Source organism: Taudactylus pleione, unplaced genomic scaffold (genome assembly GCF_031769625.1).
Source record: "Taudactylus pleione unplaced genomic scaffold, aTauple2 ptg000389l, whole genome shotgun sequence".
NCBI classification, from domain to species: domain Eukaryota; kingdom Metazoa; phylum Chordata; class Amphibia; order Anura; family Myobatrachidae; genus Taudactylus; species Taudactylus pleione.
The window spans coordinates 2,488,138-2,515,172 of NW_028284790.1; the positions used below are offsets into that span (position 1 = coordinate 2,488,138).

Genomic DNA, 27,035 nt, shown 5'->3' on the forward strand with positions numbered 1-27,035 from the left:
GGGACCGACCACTATCTGACCACATCTGAACACCTATATGACAAAATTGGTAAAGTCCAAAATAATGTCTCCTTACTACACCAGGATTTTCAAACAATCTGTAAATAGGTGAGTGAGACATAAACCCATATCTCTATGCAAGAATATTCTACGGCAACTAAGAAGGGATAGTGGGCTTCATTTGAGTCTCAGATGGCTGCATTCAAGATATCCAACATTGAGGGTCATCTACACTGTAACAATGTTCGCTTTTTTGGCCTTTAGGGGTCAATTTGCAATGGAATGGGCATATAGGATACCAACGCAGCAGGCCCTCCTGGAGCTTTTCCAAGCACTTTTATCCAAGGTGATGCATTACAAGGACAGAGATGATATCCTTCAATTGGCTAGGGTGTAGGGTACATATTGGATTTTAACATCAGCAGGTGGCTGTCTTTACTGACTTCTCAGTTGAGGTCAAGAAGAATAGAGCAAAGTTTGTTCAAGTAAAGAGGTGAGCTCCAAATGCCCTATTCTTGCTTTTCCACCTAGAAGAGTTCAATTAAACCCTTAAAATGTGATATTTACTTTGTTTGCTTTGAGATTCCACTGTGCTTTCATACCATGCTTATACTCTACAATGGCAGGGATATATAAGAACTGATACCTGGCTTGTCCATTCTCATTCTGTTGCTGGGGTAGGGGGAGGTCCTCCTTGTAGATAGGGATACTAATAAGGTTTTTCTTGTGTTATTGACCTGGTTAGAATCACTATTTAGTCTGTGGTCTGGCTGGGGTTGTTCACACCCCTAGGTGATTATGCAGGCCTTCTATTCTAATGTATACTTCTACTGTACTATTACTATTATATCTGGTCATTGGGGTAGCTGAAGATTCTTTAGTCATGTTAACCAGCAACTCCATGACTGGTAGAGTGAGATTATTCTCTTTTTAGTGGGTACTCTTTTATCAGAGATAAATAGGTATACCTTAAGTTAGTTGTAGGCATGATGAGTGGGTTACAACAACATAAAAAAGGAGGGAAGCGCTCTGTGGTGAGTGGGTTAGATCAGGCAGTATGTGTAACTACCTAAAGATTCCAATACGGTAAAGTTAATATGAGTGATATATAAGATGACTGGTCGGCAAAAACTTGAGGCTGGAACTTGGTGAAACTAATACAATGTCCCAAACAAAAAGAAATGTCTGTTTTAGAAAGCTGGTAGGCAATAACTTGTGGCTGAATATTCAATGTATGTCAAAAGTCCCTATATGGACTTGGTGTGTAGTGATGATGGTGCTTGACCAGTCAGATTATGGCTTGGTGGGCAAAAACTTGCAGCTGGGTGTTCAGTAATAAGATCGCCTTGCTTGTTATTCGTGTTGTTCCTCCTTCCGTCAGCTCACGTCACCTCAGGGGATATGAATGCAGTGTCAGAGTGACAGTGACACTATATTGCAGTGTGGTATAGGTAAGAAATTGTACTTACCAAACAGTGTTCCTCTACTGGTCCGTCACTCCTCCACATGTCCTCCGGTGCATGCATGCATGTGAGTGAGGGGTATGTGAGATATGGATACTGAGGCTAGTGAATAATAAAGTAATTTTAATGTAACTCCAGTTACAAACTACAAAGCAATGCACAAAGTACAACATGAATGGGATATAATAAAACAAATGGGTAAAGTCACTGTTGCCCAACGCGTTTCGTCCCTAAAAGGGACTTTTTCAAGGGCAAATGTCTGCTGTTGTCCATTCTCCTGTTATATAGGGATACCAATTATCAGTTCAGAACTCCGGTGTGCGGTGTAAGAGCCGCATTTCCGGGTATCATATTTGCGCATGCTCAATGCATGTACAAATGTGCAGGAATCTGAGGACATCCATTAAGGATTGTTGGCGCCTGTATCTCTACAGTTCCTCAATGTGATATAGGCTCTGTAGTTTGTGCTTAGGACTCCATTCGCGGCAGCGGCCATCTTTGGTGAGTCTAATTGTTGCTCTATAGTCTATGACGTCAAGCGGCCATTTTTGCTGTGATTTCTATCCCTCTAGTTTTCATTTAATTCGTCTCTGGTTATCTGTTGTGCAAAATGGCCGCTTGACGTCATAGACTATAGAGCAACAATTAGACTCACTAAAGATGGCCGCCGCCGCGAATGCATGCGGCATAGCAGCTGCGATAGCTACTGTGTCCTCTGCTGAATCACCCCCATTGTTCTAAAACTTTGTTTTATAATATCCCTGTTCAACGTTAAGGACACAATTTATACTGTGGTTCATTGAGATTGTAATGAGCAAGAAAATAAATCCTACTACTCCATTCTTAAAATGAAGTTTTCCACATATTGAGATATGTATTTATTCAGAATAATTAACTTTTTTATGATACTGAATCTAATTTGTATTCATGGTTCACTGAAGTTGCAATGAGTAAGAGAAAAATCCCCTTTTTCCACTGCCGCAATAACCTGGATTATTGCTGGGTCTGCCCAGGTCGCAACTCAGTGGAAAGAGGTCCCAAAAAAATAAGGGGCAGTGTAAACAGGTAACCTAAGTCGGACGTACCAGGTCCCGTTTACAGCATGGGTAAATCCGAATTTCAGCAGAAGAGTTCCACTGCACTCGAGTGCAGTGTAAACGGAGCCAACTCAGGGATTTTGTTGGAAAATGGGTATTAATGCAGGGCTTGACAAATGTTTCTAAAATCTAGGAACCAGGATGAAAGTGTAGGAGACATACCCCCCCTTCCCCCGGGGCAGAATTACTGAGCACCCATGCCCCGGCAACCAAACCCCATGGCCACACCACTAACTGGGTACCCCAGGTAACCACCCTCCCACAGCCACAATACTGAGCAGCTAACTCCCCTCTCCAGACAACCAACCCACAGAAAGACCACCCCTCCACAGCCGAAAAACCCTTAACAAGCAATGCCACCGCAGGCGGTGGCTGAACTAGAGAGTGGTGGGCCCAGGTGCAAGAATATGCTTTGGGCACCCCAATGCAGTGCCCACAATAGTGCCCCATATACAGTGCCCCCAGTAGTGCCCCATTAACAGTGCCGCTTGTACAGTGCCCCCAGAAGTGGTTCCCCCTATGTATAGCCCCCAGTAGTAGTAGTCCCCCTTATACAGTGCCCCCAGTAGTAGTTCCTACTATGCATTGCCCTTAGTAGCGCCCCCCTATACAGTGCCCTAGTAGCACTCCCCCTTAAACAGTGTCCCAGTAACGCCCACTTCCCCATACAGTGCCTCCAGTAGCGGCCACCCCCGCTATGCAGTGCCCCCAGTAGTGGACCCCATATACAGTGCCCCCCTATTTAGTGCCCCTTTAATCAGTGCCCTCAGAAGTGGTTCCCCCTATGCATTGCCCCCAGTAGTAGTCCCCCCCTATGCATTGCCCCCAGTAGTAGTCCCCCCTATGCAGTTACCCCAGTAGTAGTCCCCACTATGCATTACCCCTAGTTGCGGCCCCACCCTGTACAGTGCCCCAGTAGCGGCCCCCCAATATAGTGTCCCCAGTAGCGGCCACCCCCCCTGTGCAGAGCCCCCTGCAGCAACCACCCCCCATATGCAGTGCCCCTTACACACACAAAAAACCCCACAACTTACCTGATCCCCGCTCCTGCCGACGACTGCCGCTGTCCACTCCTCCGGGCCCGCTCTCGCTCTGCACTATGGGATGCGAGAGACGTCATGACGTCTCTCCCATCAACTGCTGCGGGGGGAGCCGGTAGGCGAAGCTCTTGAGTGAGCTCAGTTGGCTCCCTCTGTGGACGCAGCAGCCAATGAGAGTCTGTCTGACTCTAATCAGCTGCTATAACAAACACACAGCTGCGGCTGGAGGTGCTCGCAGTCTGCACTACACTAGCGGCGGCAGGGGGTTGCCTGGCCCCCGGGTTTTGTGGAGCCCTGTTTTAGTGTGATCATTTTTATTCTAAAAACAGTTTTCCATACATTTTACAAAGATTCCGTATTACTGACTATTTTATGAATTGAAGCGCCTGTAAAACATCTACTCTCCAGTCTCTTCACATTACCTATATGTCTAATTTGGCAATCCTGAGCCATCTACTTGGCTAAGATCAACTCCATCAGTTTTGTTTACATGTTTTTCTCAAACCGGTGCTAGTTGCGTCACCTCCTTTTTTATTCTTTAATGCCGGTGGAGAGAAAAATTGCTGATTTTGCTGGATCAAGAGATTCGCCCTAATTTTATGAAAACAATCAGGATGCGATTGCTATCGCAGGGTATTTATCATTGTTAATCGGAGGGGTTCCTCTACCTGTAGCACCCATACTGTAACCCTCAAATAAAGCATTGTTTTTTCTTCTAACTGTATTAAAATATTATTTTAGAAAATGTTTCCATTTATTATTATTAGTAGTATTTATTTTTAACAAATCTGCACCTGGATACCCGAGACTGTGTTACCCGGCTGGCCACTAAGTGTATCCTTACTGCTGATGGCCAATGTTTCAGGGAAGCTCATGTGCCCCAGTGATTATTTTTGACAACTAGCCCAGAAAAACACTTTCTATCAACGCAATGAATGACAATAGAAAATAGGTTTCTTCTATGCAATTTGATAAGCCACTGCGCATGATCACATTTTCTGGTGTATTACTATATACTGTCGGCCTTCCTTTCTTTGGTGATTTTTTTTATTACTGTAAAAGTTACCACCACACTAGTTCATAGGTGGGATGAATTCATTGTGCTCCAGTATAATTCCCCCCAGCACAGAAGTCTGTCAAAGTTAACTGCAAGCTCAGTAGGAGTCTTGTATTTGAACCTTTCATTAAAAATCAAGTAGCTTCCATGTAATTGGTGCTAACTGGCGAGTAATTTGCTCCTTATGATTAAGTCATAAATACACTGCCTGGTTTGTGCTAATCTTGTGGTGCTGTTGTACATGCTGTAATGTAATTCTTAAAGATTAAATGAAATGGTCTAGCAATGACTAAACTAAGCTCCTTAAGAAACCTTACAGGTGAATGCTCGCAGGAGCTGCTTCTTTATGCAATCTCTACCTTCCAAGAACCTATCCCAATTCTTTAAATGTCAAAAGCAACCTGGTTTTGCCTTTTAAATAATTACCGCTTTAAAACTACATGCTTAATCGCGTACATTTCCCGATTGCCTTCAACTCCCATGCTATTGCATACACAGTCAGGTGCATAAATTTTGGGACATTGACAGAATTTTCATATTTTGGCCTCTATTCACCACCACAATGGCTTTGAAATGAAACAAGATGTGCTTTAACTGCAGACTTTCAGATTTAATTTGAGGGTAATTACATCCAAATCAGGTGAACGGTGTAGGAATTACACCGGTTTCTATATGTGCCTCCCACTTTTTAAGGGGCCAAAAGTAATGGGACAAACTAAACAATCCTAAATCTAACTTTCACTTTTTAATATTTTGTTGCAAATCCTTTGCAGGCAATTACAGCCTGAAGTATGGAACGCATAGACATCACCAGACACTGGGTTTCATCCCTGGTGATGCTCTGCCAGGCCTCTACTGCAAATGTCTTCAGTTCCTGCTTTCCGGGGATTTTCCCTTCAGTTTTGTCTTCATCAAGTGAAATGCATGTTCAACCGGATTCAGGTCAGGGGATTGACTTGGCCATTGCATAACATTCCACTTTTTAGCCTTAAAAACTCTTTGGTTGCTTTTGCAGTATGCTTCGGGTCATTGTCCATCTGCACTGTGAAGCGCCGTCCAATGAGTTCTGAAGAATTTGACTGAATATGAGCATATAATATTGCCCGAAACACTTCAGAATTCATTCTGCTGCTTTTGTCAGCAGTCACATCATCAATAAATACAAGGGAACCAGTTCCATTGGCAGCCATAAATGCCCACGCCATGACACTACCACCACCATGCTTCACAGAGCAGTTACTTTCCTTCTCCATACTCTTCTCTTCCCATCACTCTGGTACAAGTTGATCTTTGTCTCATCTGTCCATAGGATGTTGTTCCAGAACTGTAATGGCTTTTTTAGATGTTGTTTGGCAAACTCTAATCTGGTCTTCCTGTTTTTGTGGTTCACCAATGGTTTACATCTTGTGGTGAACCCTCTATATTCACTCTTGTGAGGTCTTCTCTTGATTGTTGACTTTGACACATATACACCTACCTCCTGGAGAGTGTTCTTGATTTGGCCAACTGTTGTGAAGGGGTTTTTCTTCACCAGGGAAATAATTCTTCTGTCATCCACCACAGTTGTTTTCCGTGGTCTTCCGTGTCTTTTGGTGTTGCTGAGCTCTCCGGTGCGTTCTTTTGATTTGGCCACACCTAATGTTTTTGCTATCTCTCTGATGGGTTTGTTTTGATTTGTTAGCCTAATGATTTCTTGCTTCACTGATAGTGACAGCTCTTTGGATCTCATATTGAGAGTCGACAGCAACTGATTCCAAATGCAAATGTCACACCTAGAATCAACTCCAGACCTTTTCCCTGCTTAATTGATAATGAAATAACGAGGGAATAGCCCACACCTGTCCATGAAATAGCTTTTGAGTTGCTAGTCCGATTAAGTTTGGCCCCTTAAAAAGTGGGAGGCACATATAGAAACCGTTGTAATTCCTACACTGTTCACATGATTTTGATGTAATTACCCTCAAATTAAATCTGAAAGTCTGCAGTTAAAGCACATCTTGTTTGTTTAATTTCAAAGCCATTGTGGTGGTGAATAGAGGCCAAAATATGAAAATTCTGCCAATATTTATGCACCTGACTGTACCCCATAGTTGTTGGTGATAATAAAATCTATAAATCTATATTCTTGTAAGTAAAATGGCCCAAACAAATGTACTCTAACTGCTTTTCAAATAAACAGTTTAATAAATTCTTGGGTGGTGAATTCTGTAGTCTTCCAGAAAACATGCTAATGCGTTTACCCTGCGTATATCACAGAACAATGTGCATTGATGTTTGGTCATTTAAAAACAGGAACTAGAGAAAATTAAGTAAGGAGGTCAGTAGTGTCTGACACCTGGTTTCCCCATACAGAGATGACTTCAGAAAATAGCAAATAGTACAGAGCATGAATACATACCAAAGTTTGTGTACTGCAAACCTATCTAATGATCCTCGCTTCTTGTATCTATCTGGGGCAGTACAGAGGCCTGATATCTGACTGACCAGCTGGCTGTCTCCTACTTAAGAAACATGTGTGGCAGCCATACTATGGCTGGTGTTGTCCCTGCAGGAATAATTCACATGCCCTGATTTGCTACAGTTATTTGCCACATGGCAACATTCTTTTACCTTCTTTATAAGGGCTGTATACTATTGTTTTATCTATGCATTATTTGCATGTCTTTCAGGCATAAATTATTGAATATACCACACTTAAGTTCAAACATACTATGAAATTATGGCACGTTCTGTAATCATCCAAGTACTTCATTCTCATTGGGACCTTTGTCCATGGCTCAAATTAATTCCCCATGGCTATACTTTAAATGAATCACTTAAATCACATTTCTTCTTCATTCTTGTGTTTTTCTGAATAGCAACTGACATTCTTGACCATCTGCATACTCTTGTCCATTGCGTTTTTGCTACATACAGTAACTAGCTGATTAGATATTTCCATCAATATCTGCATCAATAAGTATGTAGGTGCACCTAATAAAGTGGCCACTGTGTATTCATTTATGTGTGTGTAATATATATATATATATATATATATGTGTGTATATATATATATATATATATATATATATACATACTGTATATATACATATATATACTCATTATAATAATTATATTTCCTGTGGCTTTCCAATGGCTTACTAACTTATTCCACACAACATACATGTACATTGTCTCTGGAAGAAAGCATAGCAAATATACACAGGCATTTTTCTACTATAAAATGTGTTTGAAGGCCATTTTGAAATGTTGACATATTATACTTTTACAATCTAAACTTTTGATTGCATTTGCATCTCCAAAATTCTAAACAAAAATATATATTTTTTAATGTCAATAGATTTGCCGAAAAATGAATGGGGTTCGATTTACTTGCTGCAAAAGTGCCAAGGACCGGACATCTATGTCAGTCACTTTGGAGCAGTGCTCAATCTTGAGAGATGAACATGACCTTCACAAGGACTACTTCATCAAGGCCCTTGACTGCATGAGAAGGTGTGTATGGATAGATGTATTTGTTCTAGCACTCCTGTTATTTGACCCAATTAGTAGGGCAACCTTCTTCCAGGCTCATTTGTATTACATTGAAACAAAGTATAAAAAAAACATTCCCCTCCCTTACGGTCCTGAGACCAGCCTGCTCAGCATCGGACTAGGACTTTATGGAGGAGGTCCGTAAAAATGTTCAGAGAACATGATTATCAGGCAATATAGTAGCTCAGTTTTGTAACTGTAGTACTTCTTACCCGGAATGTCTTGAAGACTCTTGAATTTCTGGGAGCTGCCTTGGACTCCTGAGATAGCACTGTACTTTTCCGGATCCCGTCAACTCCGCTACTTTTGAGTCTCATTGCTTCAATATGGCATCATGTAGCCAGAGCAAGCACATATACACCTAGCGCTAATCAAGCAGAGGGACCAAATATCAATGCAACAGTAAAAGTAAGAGGTGATTGTCAAACTCACTAGCAAAAACAAAAAGTAGGTAAACTGTGCTCTAATACTTATGCAGGAACATGAGATGATAACACATATATAAATATAAATTGTGTTTTATTACACTTTGAAATAAAAAACAAAGAAAAATAAAGCATAAACATATAATTAAAAAACAATGAGTATCTGAAACAAATGGAGTTGATCAGACTCATGAAAAAATGTGTATCCCAATAGCCAGATACAAATTGCAACATAAAAACTGTTGTACATAAACAATTAAACTGTAGTAAAAAAACCCAAGTGATTGGTATAGTATCCAAAAATATAGAGTTCTTAAAGCATTCCTAGGTGGACAGATTCAAGTGTCTGTCATTAATTTGCAACTCTCTCTATAGATGTTATTCAGTATGGGTAGAGATATATCCGTCACAATAATTGATAATAAGCTGTGGTGTTGATAAGGAACTCAGTCAGTGAATCACATTGCAGCCATAATGTTAGAGGAAAGTCCAATCATATTATTATTATTATTATTATCATTTATTTATATGGCGCCACAAGTGTTCCGCAGCACCTTACAAAGTACATAGACAAAAAAGTAACCATTGACTTACAATACAATACAATACAGGACATGGATAAACATTGCTATATTAGTGACATTAACGCCCGCATAAGCAGCCAAGTGTTGGTTGCCCTAGTGGCTAGTAAGAGATAAATTAAATTACAGTAGGGAAAAGCACAAGAGGGTAGAGGGCCCTGCTCGAAAGAGCTTACATTCTTTAAATCATAGACTTTTATAAGGACACCTTGGCTGATTGAAATGTGACAGTCCCATATATAACACTTTAGTTAGTGCAATAATGATAGTATTAGCGCTGGCTGGCTGTGACCAGTACTGTACCAGTGGATGAATCAACACGGTAAGTGGGATAGCTGGATGTACAGGAAAATAGCACTCACATTCGGCATTTATTCCTGGGCAGCCGATTAAGTGAGAGGGCAAATTAATGCCCGGCAGTCAAGCGGCAAGTTGGACCTGCTCCGTGGTTAAGGCTGATCATCGTCCCTGTGGTAATCCCAGTGGAGCAGCGAGGTGCCGCTGGAACGGCAGGTGGCTCCCTTCTCTGTGTAATTGGCGGTGTAATGAGCCAGCGGGGGGTGATCCACAGTCAGAAAACCATGTGTGCTTACTCCGTTGTAGGGACCTGTCTCTGTCTCAGCAGTAACCCAGCAATGGGGATTGACTTGCCAGTAAATTCAGAGAATAGTCAGTGGCTTCTGATGGAAGCTCAGCGGATATATTGAAGAGAGAGTTCCCAGGAAAACTTGGTATGAGAGCATCAACGCATTTCAGCTACAACTGTAGCCTTTTTCAAGCTAGAAACCAGTGGATTGCACAATAGGGGTTGGTCTATGATGGTATAAATGCAGTTGCCTCTTTCAGATCCTCGAGGTTCTAAAAACAAAACAATATATTGTAGTATTAAAACAAAAAATCACAGTGAATAAAAACCAATATTGGTTCAAATTATAATCAAAAGACAGGGCCTGTTTTATATTGTAAAAACAGTATTCATCCATCTTATTCTTCGTGTAATTGTTCATTCAAACATTACATTTTGAAAATACAGAGAAGGACAGTTATGTAACAACTACAGTAATGTCAGTATTCTGTTTGAACATCAATAATAACCTTGATCATATGGAGTACTTGTAATTGTGACAGCTTTTGTAGTGCAGATTTACAGTTTCTCATATTCTCTAACTTGTTACAGTAATGTAGATCAGGACTAGCCCCTTTTTCCTGATAAAAGAAAATTAACTATTGGAATTATCATGTTAAAATGTACCATTCATATTCAAAACCAGTACTGTAGAGTCCATCAACAGTGGCTTGTGAAACAATGACTGGTGGTGCACTGGGGGCAAACAGGGAGAACAGAGGTTGTCCTCTAAAAGAATAGTGCAGAATCATAATTAAGGAGAATATGTTCTAACCAGGGATGTGCAGGCTCGGATAGGTTCCAGTTTGCATGCCGAGTTCGGATTTTTCCCTCCAAAAATCGGGTCTCAGAAAAAGGCAAAATGTCATCTTTCATGGACAAACATCATCTTCCATGGATTATTTAAGCACTTTATGGTCACCTACTGCCTATGTCCATCAGCTGATGTAGCTACATGGTAGGCAGTAATGGCTGTCGCACATTCCCTTCATGCCACCATTAAGGGACCTAGGCTGGAGTACATGACAAGTGGATCCTTTGGATTGTCCCCTTCCACTCATTTGAATTTTTTCCATGTATAATGCTCATTAAATAAAAACATATGTCTTACACTCCTCTAGAAAAGTAAATTTTATTAGTTTAGCAACAAAAACAAAAAAAAAAGTTACCATAAGGCAGACATCAAAATTGGCCTGGTCTTAAGGGGGGAAATGCGCTTTATCATAGAGTAGTTCAATGATTGATTGAACAACAGACATATCAGCCTTTTGAAATTCGGGGAGACAATAAAGTTGCTGACTAATTCCTCCCTGATTTAACATTACTGAGAAATATATGCTAAGCTGCTGCTATGAAATGCTGCCTAGATGCATTATATTGTTTTATGAAAACAGCATAGAAGTGTTTTGAAAAAGATCAGTAATCACTTCTGTTTGACAAACAAGGAAAGAGCATGGAAAATGTTCCCTGCTTTAACACATTCTCCTTTCTGCCAATTAAATGCCAGGGAAAGCTGTGTATACCTATTGTGTGGAATTTCAAGCTTGTTATGAAGCTGTGGTCTTAAAGAAAATACAGAATATGCCATGTCATCCCTGCCCATTGTGCTTGTTATGATCATTGAAATAGTGTATTCATCTTTGATCTCCTAGCACATCTCCTTTTATTGAGTTGAATGGAGTCCTTCCAATGCCTGCTTCAGTGCTCTGTGAATTGGTTGCATACAGAGGCACTGTATATGAATGTGTAATGCACCTTCACATGTATATCTAAAGCTATTAATTAAGAAGGATAGGTAAGACATGTGCTGGCAATTAAATATCATGGCTCTGACTGTATTTACACTAAATCACCTTTTATATGTCTACTAGCTGGAGTACCCAGCATTGCCCTGGATTTTAAGAATGTTTGTTTACACATCATCCTCCAACAAACCTCTCCTTAGGCAGGCCTCACAAGAAAAGTGCGACAAACTTCCCCATCAACAGTCCTAAGGTCTTCGAAGGAAGTAGGACCTGTAAAGGTGTAAAGCAAACTTTGGAGATAGAAGCATTACAAATTTGTAGGATGTAGCTTCTGTTGCTCTGATACCAGGATGACCATCTACAGCGACTCCCTGTTTTCTGCGCAGAAAAACTTTTGGAGTAGCATTCCATGTGTAATATTTTGGCAGCTCACAGTACAGCAGGGTCCTTGCAAAGTCATCATTTTGATACAGTTGGAAGAAAGAAGTGAATGTTGTTGCGGAATTTGTTATAGTCAGAGAGCTGATAATGCTGGGAAAGCCTGCTAAAGCTCTCTTCGATAATAAACATTAAGATCATGACAAAACATGACAACACAAAACGCTTGCTCTGAGGCCCTACCCATATGCCATGAGGCCTCACAATGAGCGTCCAGCAAATATTGTGTTTTTTAATTAATTAAAAGTTAACAGTAATTAATTTTGATTTAGTAGAGAAGATAGAAAAAAAAAATAGTAGATAAGCTAAATCCATTTGTAATTCTGTATCTGACCTGTAGAGGGCGAATGCTATGCAAAAATTGTAGGTTTTTCATGAATTAAAAATTAACAGTAATTTCGATTTTTTTAGTTGCCTCCGCCGTGTTTTAATACGCTTGTATGTAAAATTTCATGATCGTGGCTTGTAAACTGTGGATTTGTATAGAAAGACAGAAGGACAAATTTTCACTTTTATATAGTAGATAGACAATGCCAGCAAGGCATTTCTATATGCTAGGAGCCAGCCTTGGTAGGGCATTGCCTGGGGAAGGCACCAATGTGGCTTCTATATTAATAAATAAGAGAAGGATGTTAACAGTATAGAGAAGAAGGACCAGCCAAATAGTATGGATGGAAGTAAAGGTAGCACAATAAGTAGATACAGAGGGCCTGATTCAGAGGTGGTGGTAATGTAGCCAGGACTGTGTCTATATACGCAGCATGACTGCATCTTTATGCTAATGCCACAGCTGATCGGATTTGTACAGAGACACCCACTGGCTGTGATTGAAATCCGCCGTTTGTGTAATTAGCTGCACCATCGGACGTACATCGGTTACACCATCGGACATTAGGGCAGCCCTATGGTTTCTCAGAATGTCCATTGGAACATGGCTGCCAATGCCAGTGCAGCTGAGAACAAAGATGCAGTCTAGCTAGCCGCCCCCATTTACCACCCATGAACACCCACTGAAAGTGTCTCTCCCTGCATCCCTCGGCGGTAACTATCGGGACACATGCGCAGTGCAACTCGGATGTACGCACAGACTGAAAACATCAGCTGCTTGTGACTGAAATGGGCACTGTGCACACCTCTGATCCAGCCCATAATGAGTAGATAAATAATAACAAAGGTTATGTGGGTTTAGTTAAATTCGAGTCAGGAGGAGAAAGTGATTAAAAACAACAGCAGAGTGAATAAAAGACTACTGGCCATTTCCTAGGTTTTATAAGGATATCATTTATACTGTTGCAAAAATGCCTCAACTGCAAAAACACCTGGAAGTTATCAGTCCACTAGGCATATTTACTTTCACTACATGTGGGTAACAGGTAAAAAGCTCTTTTGTTCACCTCTTTAGACAGATTGTCGCATTTCACCTACACAGAATGGATGCAGCCATTCCGTAGGCTGAATTCATGCTTACAAGAATGCTTATTAATGCAATGGACTGAGAGGCAGTAGTCAAAAGCGTATCTATAATGGGTGCAGGGTGTGCGGTGCACCCATTTAGTCTTCATACTTACTCGTCCGTTGTTTTCAGACTGCTGCTCTGCAGCGCCAGCAGCAAAAATCACTGGGGAAATGGCGTCGCTCATTTTCCCAGTTTCTCGTGCATGCGCAGTACTGATGTCCCTGGGAAAATGGCGCGGGCATCATTTTCCTGGAGACCCGCCCATGCGCAATAGATTCTGACACTAAGCCAGAATCTACAGCACCCATCGGCCTCCGCAGCATCACTAGAAAGAGGAGGGGCTCCCCACCGAGACTGCACACGGGCCCCCTCCTCTCTTAAAACGCCCCTGGCTGTACTTTAATGGTACCAGCCATGAGAAATATCACTAGTAGACATATTTATTTCCCAGTTTGCAGTACAATATTTTAGCTACAGTGACACCTGCTAGCTGTCTATTTGCAACCCAAACCCAGAGTGCAATGTTATTATTTGAGCCACATGCTCCTTTTGCACATTTGTACCCATTTATACTTATAAGCACATGGCTTTGTGGGCCAAGATAGTTAAATCCATAGTGGAGCCAATGTTTGCGTTGTCCATCGGGACTCGGGAGGAGTGGGCAGATCGGGATAGTTCTTATCTTGAATACAGACAGATCGCACAACATAGAGAAGGCACATTTCATTTTGCACAGGGACATTAATTGAACAGGAGAAGGCACTTTTACAGAAGTTTCCTTCTTTTTTATCTCCCTGTAAAATGACTGTACTGTACTTGATTTTTCACCACCTGTGAGGTGGCTGAGCTCCAGTACTGTCCTAGGGGTAAATTTACTAAGATTCGAGATGGTCCCGATTTTCAAAGTGATTTTTCTCGCTGGAATTCGCCAAAATTCGGGTGATTTAATCCCTTTTCATTTACCAAATTTACCAACAGGCGATTTGAGGCTAAACGAGTTTGCTGATGGTGAAGCAGAACGAGATATCTCTCCCGAGTAACTCGTTTTGCTGGAGATTACTCACCCAAGATTGCAGTGTTTTCTCTCTGCAAGTCTCTCCCGAGTTAGCAGCCAGCACATATCAGTGAGATATGTGCTTGCTGCTTGTGTTTTAACCTTTGTAAAAATTAGAAAAATGTTTTTTAAAAAAATTATGTGAGGTCCCCCCCAAAACACTAACCAGCTTCGGGCTTGCCAGCCTGTCCAAGTTCTTAACATTACAGGGAAAAAAATGTGTAGGGATCCCCTGTAATGTAAGAACCAGCACAAGGCTGCAGGGTCAGAGCTGGTTTTAAATATACGGCGAAAAAAAATGACGTGGGTTCCACCGTATATTTAAAACCAGCCCAGGACCCTTTCTAACAGGGGACTGATGCCACAGCCAGGGGTGCCCTTTCACCGGGCCCCCCAGCCGCAGCATCAGCCCTGACCGTTAGTCAGCCCAGGCCAGGGATCCCTGGGGAGCTGGTGACCCCCCAAATTATCCCTATTTTTTCCAGTTACATATAGAAACATACACAAATCACAATGATTTGTGTATGTGTCTGACCATCTTGCAGCTCGGGGTTGAGAGTTTGAAAAGTGATTTTGACAGAGAGTTTGCTCCTATCTCACCCGAGCTTGTCATCCCGATTTTTGGTAAATTTGAGAGATGTATGTTTTAGGTGAAAAGTACTTCCGATTTGGCCCGATGGTGATTTGATTCGAGTTTGCTATCGCACCCGAGTTTTACGAGTGAGATGAGAGAAATCTCTCTGTAACTCACCCGACTTTGCCTTTAGTAAATTTGCAAGCAGGGAAAAAAATCAATAAATCACCCGAGATGGTCATCTCGATTGTTAGTAAATTTACCCCCCAGACTTGTAATGGGATATATTTAGCACCATCTAGTTGTGATTCCTAATTGATTTTCTAGAAGAACTTAAACCAGTGTAGCAAGAATATTGAAACACATGAAAGTAACCCATATAGTAAAGACAGTCCTATGTCTGTCAAGATTAATTTAGTGCAGCAAAAAGGCTTAGTTGAGCATTATGTCAGAAGAAATACTAACAGTTTAATTAGTTTAGTTTAGGGCCCTATGTACTAATAATCGCGGACCAGCTGCAATTATTATGTATCCATATTACAGCGGATATTTTAATTTTTAATGAAAATATCCCCGTTATGTACAAAGAGGAACTCGCAGGGACAGCGGTTGCGGTAACAGCTGTCCCTGTGAGTTACATCCCCGGCAAATTGTAGAAGTCTTTCACATAAGTAAAAGACTTCTCTGGGGGAAGCTGACACTTCGTATGTACACAGCGTCAGTTTCCAGAGCTGACCGGAGGCTGCGAGAGAGAGATTGAAAGATCTTTCTCCTGCACCTGAAGCCCCCATAGGCTTACAGTAGTTGACTCCATCTGAAGATAGTGTAAACTATCGGGGTTAATCTCTGGAAAGCTTTGCTTTTTGGATTTTAGTATATAGGGGCCAGATCGTAGTCATTATTGACAATAATGGGGACTGCGATCTGCAGAGCTAATTAGCACTTTGCCGTAGAGTTCTGTGACATCTCCTGCATTGTGCCATTAGTACATAGCTATAATACAGAAAAATTATGCAGAAACTACAGTTTCTGCATAATTTTATATAAAAAAAACAGCTTGATACATAGGCCTCTTAGGGGTCTATTTACTAATCAGTGTTAGGAGAAGTGAAGAATGAAAAGTGATAAGGTGCCAGCCAATCAGCTCCCAACTGCCATCTCACAGGCTGTGTTTGAAAAATGACATTTGGGAGCTGATTGGCTGGCACCTTATCACTTTTCACTCTTCACTTTTCACTTCTCCTAACACTGCTTAGTAAATAGACCCCTTAGTCTTTGAAGTAATTTTACAGTATTTCAGATTGATTATCCAAGCTATTCTCATTTTGATGTTTTTCCAGTGGCAGGTAGTTGGCTTGTACCTTTAATTACATAAAAAGTAAAAAGCACTGAGGGACCATATTTTTTTACATTTGTAAATAAGCTCATACAGTATGTGCAAGATTCTTTGCCCTGTATAAAATTGCTTCAGGCCCTGGAATGGTCACGTCTTGCTCCACCACCCCAGGTTGTGCATGCAGCCTTAACAAAGGCTGATAGGTGTGACCACGTGGACTAAGGTAGTTTGTGCAATCACTTTCCTCCACCTACTGTATAATGTATCTCAGATCGGACTGGAGCCCCATCTACTTAAACCTTTATTTCCCACCACCAGGCCCCAAAGGGATGTCTGTAATTTGTAGGTTATACCACACACACTATCCAGAATTCCTGTTCGTATTTTAGTGGAGGGGAATAAATACACCACGAGCCACACTCCTTTTCAGACACCAAAGGGCCCATATCAAGGTGGACACATTTGGCGCTGAATATAAGTAGGAAAGAACACCCATGAAAAAGAAACCCCATATGTGCCTGCGGCACAAAAGACTGTAACATTGCGCTTCGTGTCAGGTGTTCACGCCTGTATAGCTATTACGGGTTTCTTGCCCAAAGCTAATTAATGTTCATCCAACTCAAAAGGTTACACAACTGAAGAAGCTATGCTATAAGCCAGCAAATCTAATGTAGGTTACTATGGATCACTCAGTCTTACATCTGCCAGTAATAAAAGACCATTTGTTTTAGTTAACAGCAACACCTGTCATGTGCAGTGTGGTGTTCTCTTGATATACATACACATTATTTAGTCTACCTGCTTTTTCCTGTATATTTACTACTACATTTTTTTTTCCCTTTAAATTAGCTTTCTCTAGAACACCAAGTTCTCTATTGATGTAACCTTGAGCAAGTTATAAAGCTGCCTAATGGCTCCTCATAAATAATCCTGTCTTCTACTAGCCTTAAATAAAACCTCTGTTCCTTGACAATTAAAGAGTTTAATTTTTTTGGGTTTGATTTAAATGTGTTGCAAATGTAAGTTAATTGCTCTTTCAAGTCACAAAATGCTGTGGTCTCGCACATATAACAAAAAATAAATAAATATATATATAATTTGTTAGGTCTTGCAGGGGAAATAATGATCTGTCCTGTGAACCTCAGCAGGCATGCAGATCGATATAATTATAAGAAATGCCATGAATTACTGAGAAAACTGTATCAGCAGTTTCTGTTACATGAGCATAACAGAACAGTAGGAACAAACGTTGCTTGCAGCATGCTGATGTACTTACATATCACCCTGTGAAGTAGCTGCTGAACAAGGAAATCGTCCAAAATCTCTTGTTAGTAAAACCATTTTTAAAACTCAGAGCACGAACTTACTTTGTACATCTCACAATCTGTCCGTTCTATGCCTCCCATCCCATTATTCTTTTAATCGGTTTTCTGGCTGTCAACTCTGAAAAGACTTGACACAAACCACTTATATCAGGAATATGCTATACAGATGTATTTCAGTTTTACATATGCACAATTAATATAAAATTCCCCTTCTAAAGGCTTGAACACATGTGCATCAATTTTATGCATCCAAGGTGTGTCCTTAAAGTCTATTAAATGTGCTCATAATTCAAATAATATAAAAGGTGAATTAATCTTTACACACATCACAGAGAGTACGAGTGATAACCATCAGTAAGATATCATAGTGTTCTATGGAGATTCTCATGATCTAGATAGTATATTGTATACTATGCTGCAGGGATGCGTTATCTAGATGCTTCAAAGGCTTTGTTGAAAGAGAGGACAAGGCACATGGTTTGTCCATGCTCTTAACAGGCATTGCATTTCACTGCCTGTGTGGATGAGTCCAAATAGCATATCTAAACTAATATGTTTTAAAAATATACAGTATATATTTTAAAAATCATATAACATCGTATAGACACACTAGGGTGATATATAAGTGCAATTTTGAAAATAAGGGGTCTATTTACTAAGCGGTATTAGGAGACAGAGTGAAAAGTGATAAGAAAGTGATAAGGTGCCAGCTCCCAACTGTCATTTTTCAAACACAGCCTGTGAGATGACAGTTGGGAGCTGATTGGCTGGGACCTTATCACTTTCTTATCACTTTTCACTCTGTCTCCTAACACTGCTTAGTAAATAGACCCCTAAGTGTATCATTTGATACAACTAGTCTAGTTTACAACATTGTTGAGAAGGTGTCCGATAGTGGTTGCTGCTGTATGTCTTTATCTTTTCATTGACCGGGATTGGTCCGATATTACTTTGAGTCCAATTTGTTGATTTATTTGGTAAAGTTGAATCTTGTAAATTCTGAGCAGTTGCAAATATAATGGATTGGTTGCATCATCTGTAAATGTACCTGTCATCTCTGAAATCTTTTTCACCATTAAGCAGTGAATCCTTTTTGCATACACATTATCAGTCAGTAGTACAGGGCGTCTTTAGAGAGGAGTGGGGCCGTGTGCATCCCCGTCATGGGGCCCCCCCTCACCCCTGCAGCCGGCAGCTGACTGATGCGGCTGGCCTGCCACCGTGGAATCAGTAGTCTCTGGGCACTAGAGTCTACTGCGCACGCGCAGATCGCCACGCAGATGGTGCGGCCGCCATTTTCCTGACAATTTCCTCACAGCGCAAAACGCTGGAAAAATGGCCGTGGCGGACATCTTCTGGCATTTTCAGCAGCGCTGAGAGACCGGACACGTGACCTCGGAGAAGTAAGTTTTAGATAATATGGGTGCAGGGTGAGCGCTGCAGGCCCCCCCTGGGCCTAGGGGACCATATGCACTCCACACCCTGCACCCATTATAAATACGCCCCTGCAGTAGTAGAAGGTAAACATGCACTTTTTCACGTCTTCTCTGCGGAGGACGAGTGGGGCTCTGCATATATATGTGATAACAAAGCGCTTAGTGACTGTTTTTGAAGTGAAATAAAAATAATACAAACAATTAGTGATGTGAAAGATAAATAGTGAAAAAGATAAATAACAATACTTGAGAACCTCTTCGTATAACACCTATTCAAGTGAATAACACAAAATAGAAAAAAACAAAGGGCACCAGTGCCACACAGTGTTTTAAATGTAACTAGATAATAAACTTTTGAAATTCTTCTTATATATCCGTACTGTACGTAACATAAAAAGTTTTGTGCTTATCAAAATTCTTTAATTTTCAAACGCTCATTGTATGTACTCCAAAGACCTACACATGATGTTATATGCACAGGGACTGGGGGTTTAACACAGGCTTTGTAGGTCAGCACACAGACCCTCATTCCCCTACAGTAACCAAAAATGTGCATCAGTACTGTGGCAGCTAGTACTGGCTCCTCTTCCCGAAAGATCAACCAGAATAACACAAACCTGTCTCTACTCAGGGATGTCTTTTCCATGTGGAACCCTTTCAATTGAATGTGATGCCAAGAATAGGCTACTAGAACTAGACATATCTTACATTGCCTACAGGTCTTGGAGGCAGCAGGTTCAACCCTTGGATATCTGCCAACAGACAAATATTACCACCCTTCCCATGATTGAGCTACACAAGGAAGCTAGTACTCTTTTTAAAGCATAAAACAGTAAACTAATCATAATTAAAAGTGAGAAAATTGTAGCTACTTCCAAATACATAAGATGAAATAAACATGACTATATAAACCAATTTGTGTAAATAAAACAATTTGTGAACAGTAGTGATATTATTGTGGTATATTATTTCCTTAGAAACATTGAGCAAAAAACAAACAAACAGATAATTCCAAAGATTTGTTAATGACTAATGAAACTTTTCTACATGATCACTTTCATAAACAATAAGATAGATTTACATGAACAAAGTCCAAAGAGAAGCAATCCCACTGATACAAGCTGAGGAAGAGAGATTACTGGGGAGTCTGAGACAAGCACAACAGTCCTTACCATGATGAGATAATGAGGCAGATAGTGCTTACTGTATTGAGCCATAGAATAAAGTGATGGTAGACAAAACATTTGCCTCTTTCTTGGTGTAAAGTATAAGCAATGGCTAATAAAAATACATTGATCTTCCTCAATGAATAGGACTTAGGATATAAAATAACATAATTATTTCCGAAATATGAGTTGCTCTCCTACTTTATTGATAATGTACAAACACTGTATGAATGTGGGAATAATAAATCACAGCCTAAGCCACAGTATTCTGCAGCAGGAGGAGTCATCTTTCTGCGATGTATTGTCTATTTAATGTTCATGCATCAGTTAGTTCCAACCTGTTTTGTGATGCTCTGACCACTTCCTCAGGGAAATATTAAATTTTTTTACAGTATAGAGTCTTTTAAATAGGAGTACTTATAAATCATAGAATTATATGTATATAGAAAACATTACTCATTATTAATATTACGTAATATGGAATGTGTATGTTTAATTAGCAAAAATATTTTACTTTCAATATTTAATGACAATGGATTAAATAAGTGTTAAAATGATTCATGTTTCTGAATTCCTGGAAAGGCTCCTGTGTCAGGGGAGCAGGTGTGTCTTTCATATATGCTCAGTGCTTGGAGAAAACTGTAGTATCTAGGACATACTGTATGCGCAGACTTGGGAAATATTTAAAAAAGGAAAAGAATCTTACTTGGCAAGGAGAAAACTGAATACCTAATAATTCATAACTGCACATGAATGAATGGACAGTCGGTTATATGTTTGTATGATATTCAACAAGAAATAAAGATATTGTTATTTTACATCCTGTACTGTGACTGTGCTTGTACATCCCGAGTAGGAGGAGCGGAATGTTTAGTCTGTTATCTCTGTATTTTGCTATGTATATCAATAGAAAATGTATTTTCAATTTTCTTTTCACATGTATCACACTTCTGTATTGGAATTCTATGCAAAGTACTGTACACCAAGAGTACATAACACTTACTGTCTGGCACCAAGAGTACATAACACTTCCTGTCTGGCACCAAGAGTACATAACACTTCCTGTCTGGCACCGAGAGTACATAACACTTCCTGTCTGGCACCAGGAGTACATAACACTTCCTGTCTAGCATATATAATGCTTTCCATCTGGCACCAAAAGTACATAACACTTTCTGTCTGACATCAAGAGTACATAACACTTTCTGTCTGACATCAAGAGTACATAAAACTTCCTGTCTGGCACCAAGAGTACATAATACTTCTTGTCTGGCACCAAGAGTACATAACACTTCCTGTCTGGAACCAAGAATAAATAACACGTCCTGTCTGACATCAAGAGTACATAAAACTTCCTGTCTGGAACCAAGAATAAATAACACGTCCTGTCTGACATCAAGAGTACATAAAACTTCCTGTCTGACATCAAGAGTACATAAAACTTCCTGTCTGACATCAAGAGTACATAAAACTTCCTGTCTGGCACCAAGAGTACATAACACTTCCTGTCTGACATCAAGAGTACATAACACTTCCTGTCTGACATCAAGAGTACATAACACTTCCTGTCTGGCACCAAAAATAAATAACACTTCCTGTCTGCCAAGGTGCGGACAACTTTCCTTCTGTGCTCAGCTCACTTCTATTCTTTAATCTACTATTATCATAGCCCATAGCCAGATACATTATTAGGCACTTGAGCATAGGGCCCCATGATGTCTAATCCTGCGCTGTCATAGCCCATATACTCATGCTGCATATGTGGAATGGTAACTGGTGCATATAATCAAACATGTGAGGGTCTAAAACCACAGTTCATTACAAATAACTAACATACACGCATCAATGATGAGATTATACAGGGTAAATGCCAATTCATTGTATTAACAGGTTTTGGTATTTCTATATTTTGTATTTGTATGTTAAATTTAGTATTTATAAACTACTAGAACAGAGGTAGGTAATTTCCAGCGCTCCAACTGCTGTGCAACTACACATCCCTACATGCCATGCCACAGTTTTAGCATGCCCTAACAGCAAAACTCTGACGTCACATGCTGGGATATGCACTTCCACAGCAACTATAGTGCCACTTGTTGCCTACCCCTGTACAAGAACATGCTCTATTGCACCAGGGAACAGTGACAGCGAGGCAGGCGATCGCACGGCAAGGCATAAGCACGTCCACTATGTCTTGGCGTGCAATCACTTTGTGTATGCAGATGCCCACCAGTCTTAAAACGCCCACTTGCGCACATCATCTCCAGGAAGTGTATGCAACCATCGGTATATCGGTTACCATTGGATGCGATCGCAGCGCTTGATGTTGACTATACCCTGTCACAAGCACTGCGATCACCTCACTGTGAAATACAACCAGGTGACATGTACAATGACGATGCCTGTTAATTATTCACGCCTCTGAAACGGCGTTGAGACGCTCAGGCACGCCTGTGTTCGCATTTCCACTCCCCCATTCCTTGCAGTCAGCCCCTTTCACTAGCTAAAAATGGCTTCTCCTGTCACTCACTGTGCTGGGCAGTATATGCGCAACGAGCGATCGCTTCCCGATATCTCGCACTGGTTCGTGTACGCGCACTGCAATGCATGCTCAGAATGCGACAATCGGCCAGGTACGAGGGAACGCATCCTAGCGAGCAGGTCTGAATCAGCTCCTATGTGAAAAATGCATTTGTTCTGATAAGTGCAGTTTAACAAAAAGACATCATTCAACACAAAGATGTGTGACAAAATGTTTTATCTACATTTTGTTTCTTTGTGGCAAGTTTCTCTCAAAGCAGTGACTTATTATTCTCTTACTTGTATGTCCCTTTTCATTTATTTAAAAATTCTATTTATTTTATTGTAAGCAGTCTGTTGGTAATCTACTTTCTGAATATACTGCAGCACTATACTGTAGGTTAATTCAAGTAAATTATTTCTTCAGCGAGAACACTTCACAAAAGCAGGAAAAAGCATTTTTCTGGAGAAAATTTTATTTTTTTTCCAGACAATCGGCTATTCTCTGATTGATAACTATACCCCTTTGAAAGGGCGTGACTAAATTGCAATGTAAAACTAAAGCTACATGCAACATCAGAAAGTATTTACGCTGCATGCCCTAAAAAATAAATGTATTTTAACCCCTTGCATTGCAGCATGGTTTGTCCAAGTGCAAAGTTGTGGGTAGGTGCAAGTTACATATTTAACACATTTATAAAGGATTTCTTTGCTGAGTGTGTGTGTGTTATAGTATGTGTATTCTTTGTTTTAGAGCTGTAAAAATTAATATAACTTTTCTCATTGTTTGGAAAATGACCTCTCCATGAACCAAATTAATTTTCCGACCAGTGAAAAGAATGGAGCTAATGGATGAGAGAGATGGATGAAGAAGTTCAGTTTAGATCTCCAGTGTAGCAACATCTTCTACTATTCAATACAAATTGTGTAGGATTTGAACAAGAAGCTGTGAATATGTTCATTGATTATCATTTAAACTGGCTCTAAATCTGCAATCTCAACATTTTCTCAATTCCCTGATAAGTTTCTCCCTGCAGGTAAACTGTTAATTCTTGATGCTTACCCTCTGTATATCTATATTACCTGCCCGTGCTCTACTCTCTGCTAACTCCTTCAATAGGATCAGGAGCATGTCAAAAAGCCTCAATAGATAAATATAGCTTTTGTACATCTCTGCAAATTTTTTATACATTAACATTATAGTGCTACAAACGAGTGCCAAATTGTGACACCTTCAGTCTACATGTAATGAATCATTTAATAACACTGATGATTACACTTTTTATGTAATCTTTTGAGTCAGCATTCTTTTTGACCCAACTTCAGTAAATGATGTCCTACTGTACTTAACCTTAAGTAGAACTGACATGGTCAGTACTTAGGGTGCATACACATAAGTTTTGATACATTTTTGTTATTTTTCTTGCATTATTGAGTATATCAGACTGCATTAATTATTATTATTAATATTATTATTATTAATACCGTACATTGATTTCATGTGTATTGATGTTTTGTAAATGTTCCTATCCTGTAAGTAGTAGTGCTATCTGTCATTTGTACATATTATTGAAAACTAATACAAACTAAAACTCAACAGACACACTGTCACATACATAGCCCTAAGGAGGGCAGTACGGCTGGTGCCGTCACACAGGACTGGATGTCCTGGGGGCAGTACCGGCCAAGCTCACCTGCCTCCGCAACCGGCGCCCTGCTCTGTCTGGGAAGAGACATCATGACGTCTCCCACAGTGCTGTGGGATCTATCCTTAGGACAGTCTAAGCAGTATCCTAGTTACCTGGTGTAGTGACTAACGCCCACCCTCCCCTTGTGGCTTGTGGTTATAACGGTTGGGGCAGGTACTGCACAGGTTTAAGGTGTAACACTCCCCCCTCCTTTGGAATAAAAAGAAGAACCAATAATCACTCATTTAAATCCAATAAGGATTTTGTACATCAAAGGATCTGCCCGACTTCCTTTTCATAATTGAAGTATGTTCCAGAAGCCAGTCCCATTTCATCAGGCTCTGGAACATGAGTATTTGTCAGAGGGAATTATAGGCAGTGTTTTTGGTAATACTTTTGTATGCACCTGTATAGTACTAAAGAGCAATTATATTACCCAAGTACCTGAACATTGTATTGGGATATATTTATTACTTTTTCCCACACTACACATATTATTATATGGTTATTACCTTTGTACAATGTAGCATTATTATATAGGAGGCTTTTGTGGAACTACAAGTCTGAGCCATATGCAAACAGGGCATGTCAGGATTTGTAGTTCCACAAAATCTAGAGAACTTCATGTTATTGCACATTGAGAGATACATATGACTGTACATGAGATACTCATAATGACCTGCATATAATTGTACTGTACATCTTATCCGAAATATATATTATTGTATGTGTGGCTTTTATACTAAATGTATACAGGGTCAGTGCTTGGTAGAATGCAGGCAGGTGAGGTACTTGTACCATATAACAGTCAACCTCAGATTGCATCTCCCATTCTCCTGATGAATACAATAGATCTTTCTGCAGTGACCAGACATTGGAGCCATGCTCAGTGCTATACAGTTCACACCTTAATGCAGAAAGGACATATGAAAGTCTATTTGCAGCTTGTTTTAAAATGATGCTTTATATTTCATGATTGCCATAACTCTGGCAGGAAAACCAAACAAACAATTTGTTAATTGTGTAATACATTGATATTCCTATATACTGTAAGTGATGAATGACTGTCTACCAACACAAACACACTAAAAATAGCATGGTGCAGTATTTTCATATGATTAGAATATGAACATTGACCATTGTGAATAAGATGTATTACTGGATCGTAGACCAGAACTATTAGGTTATCTCTTCTTATTGCTTTCTTTGATTGCGTCTCACTTCTTACTCTATAAATGTTCATTTTGTCATCTACTGTATATTTGTCTAATTGGCTTCCACCATCTGGGTAACTTAGGGCCTGACTCAGAGAAGTGCACAAACCCGATGGTTAGAATACATTTCAGATATTTTGGGGCCTGCGCATGTGCAGCACCCGTTCTGGTCCTGCCATCTCGCTCGCAGATCCCCCAAACCACAGCATGATCGACATGTTGCGGCATGTGGGGAGCAGAGCGGGGGTGTGGCTGGCCAGCATTTCCGGAAATGGGGGTGTGCTGGCCCCGTTTTCCAGGAGGGACAAGGCCAGGGTCTCTGCCAGTGTACGCAGATTTCCGGGCCTCGCAAGCTGCCAGGAACCGGCCAGGCTATGTAAGTCTCAGCTTATGTAGCATGGCCAAAGGAGCAACCATCGTAAACAGTGGCAGTTCCAGAGGTGGGGCTACAGCACAGTCTAAAATTCAAATAGGGGAGCCACACCAACTGCCAGTGAGTCCCAGCCATCTATGTTTGGCAGCGTTTAGGGTGGCAGTTGGTGTGGCTCCCCTATTTGAATTTTGGATTCTGCTGAAGCCCCACCTCTGGAGCCTAGACTGATCGCAACCGATGATTGTGATGGTGATACCAGGCAGCGTCTATGGACTCTGCACTTTTATCACAGATGCAGTAAGGAGGTGTCTAATTCCTGCAGACACCTCCTGCTGTATTTGCATTTGAGTTGGACGATATTGCACAGCCGCTTCCCTGCAGCTCTGCAATACTGTCCATCTCTGAATCAGGCCCTTAGTCCACATGAGCTCAGGCATTACCAAGAAGCCGTTTCATTACCAGTGAATTGCTCGGTCTCTGCCCTCTGCATGTTGTTTTGTTCTTTGTCTTGGATGGCTTGAAAATCCATGTATTAACTTTCCTATAATACTATTCTGTTTATTCCTAACTTCTCCTGTCTAACAGCGGACAAGCCCAAGGACTTCTGAATGAGTCGGATGACCCAGAGAAAGGCTGTGTAACAGATAACAAGCCAACTTCCCGTCACTTCTATCCTGTTGCTCTTCTACTTGTCAGCTCACACTTGTTGGTTGTGTGGCTTATCCTGAGTCTTGCATTGCTATTAGCCAAATATCAATAATATGCACCTAATTTTCTGTTTGTTAAACCAATAGCAATGTCCTTTAGTTTGTAAACTATGTCTGCAATTATTTGTACTCGAACCTCAAAATGTTCCCTTTGAACCACACACAACCTGTTATTTTATTT

General features: G+C 40.5%; 1 protein-coding gene across 7 annotated transcripts in view; it reads left to right on the forward strand.

Annotated features, from left to right (window-relative positions):
- The window catches only part of INPP4B (inositol polyphosphate-4-phosphatase type II B), an 813,539-nt gene that overhangs the window by 777,917 nt on the left and 8,587 nt on the right, over positions 1–27,035 (forward strand). For 4 of the 7 annotated variants that reach the window (XM_088445787.1, XM_088445788.1, XM_088445789.1 and 1 more), the window contains 2 exons: positions 7,998–8,152; positions 26,733–26,933. In XM_088445787.1, coding sequence (XP_088301913.1) covers positions 7,998–8,152; positions 26,733–26,907 — 330 coding nt within the window. In that variant the 3' untranslated portion in view covers positions 26,908–26,933. Of the gene's footprint in view, positions 1–7,997; positions 8,153–26,732; positions 26,934–27,035 lie in introns of those variants that run through there. The other 3 variants (XR_015869683.1, XM_088445790.1, XR_015869684.1) reach the window with 2 other exon arrangements.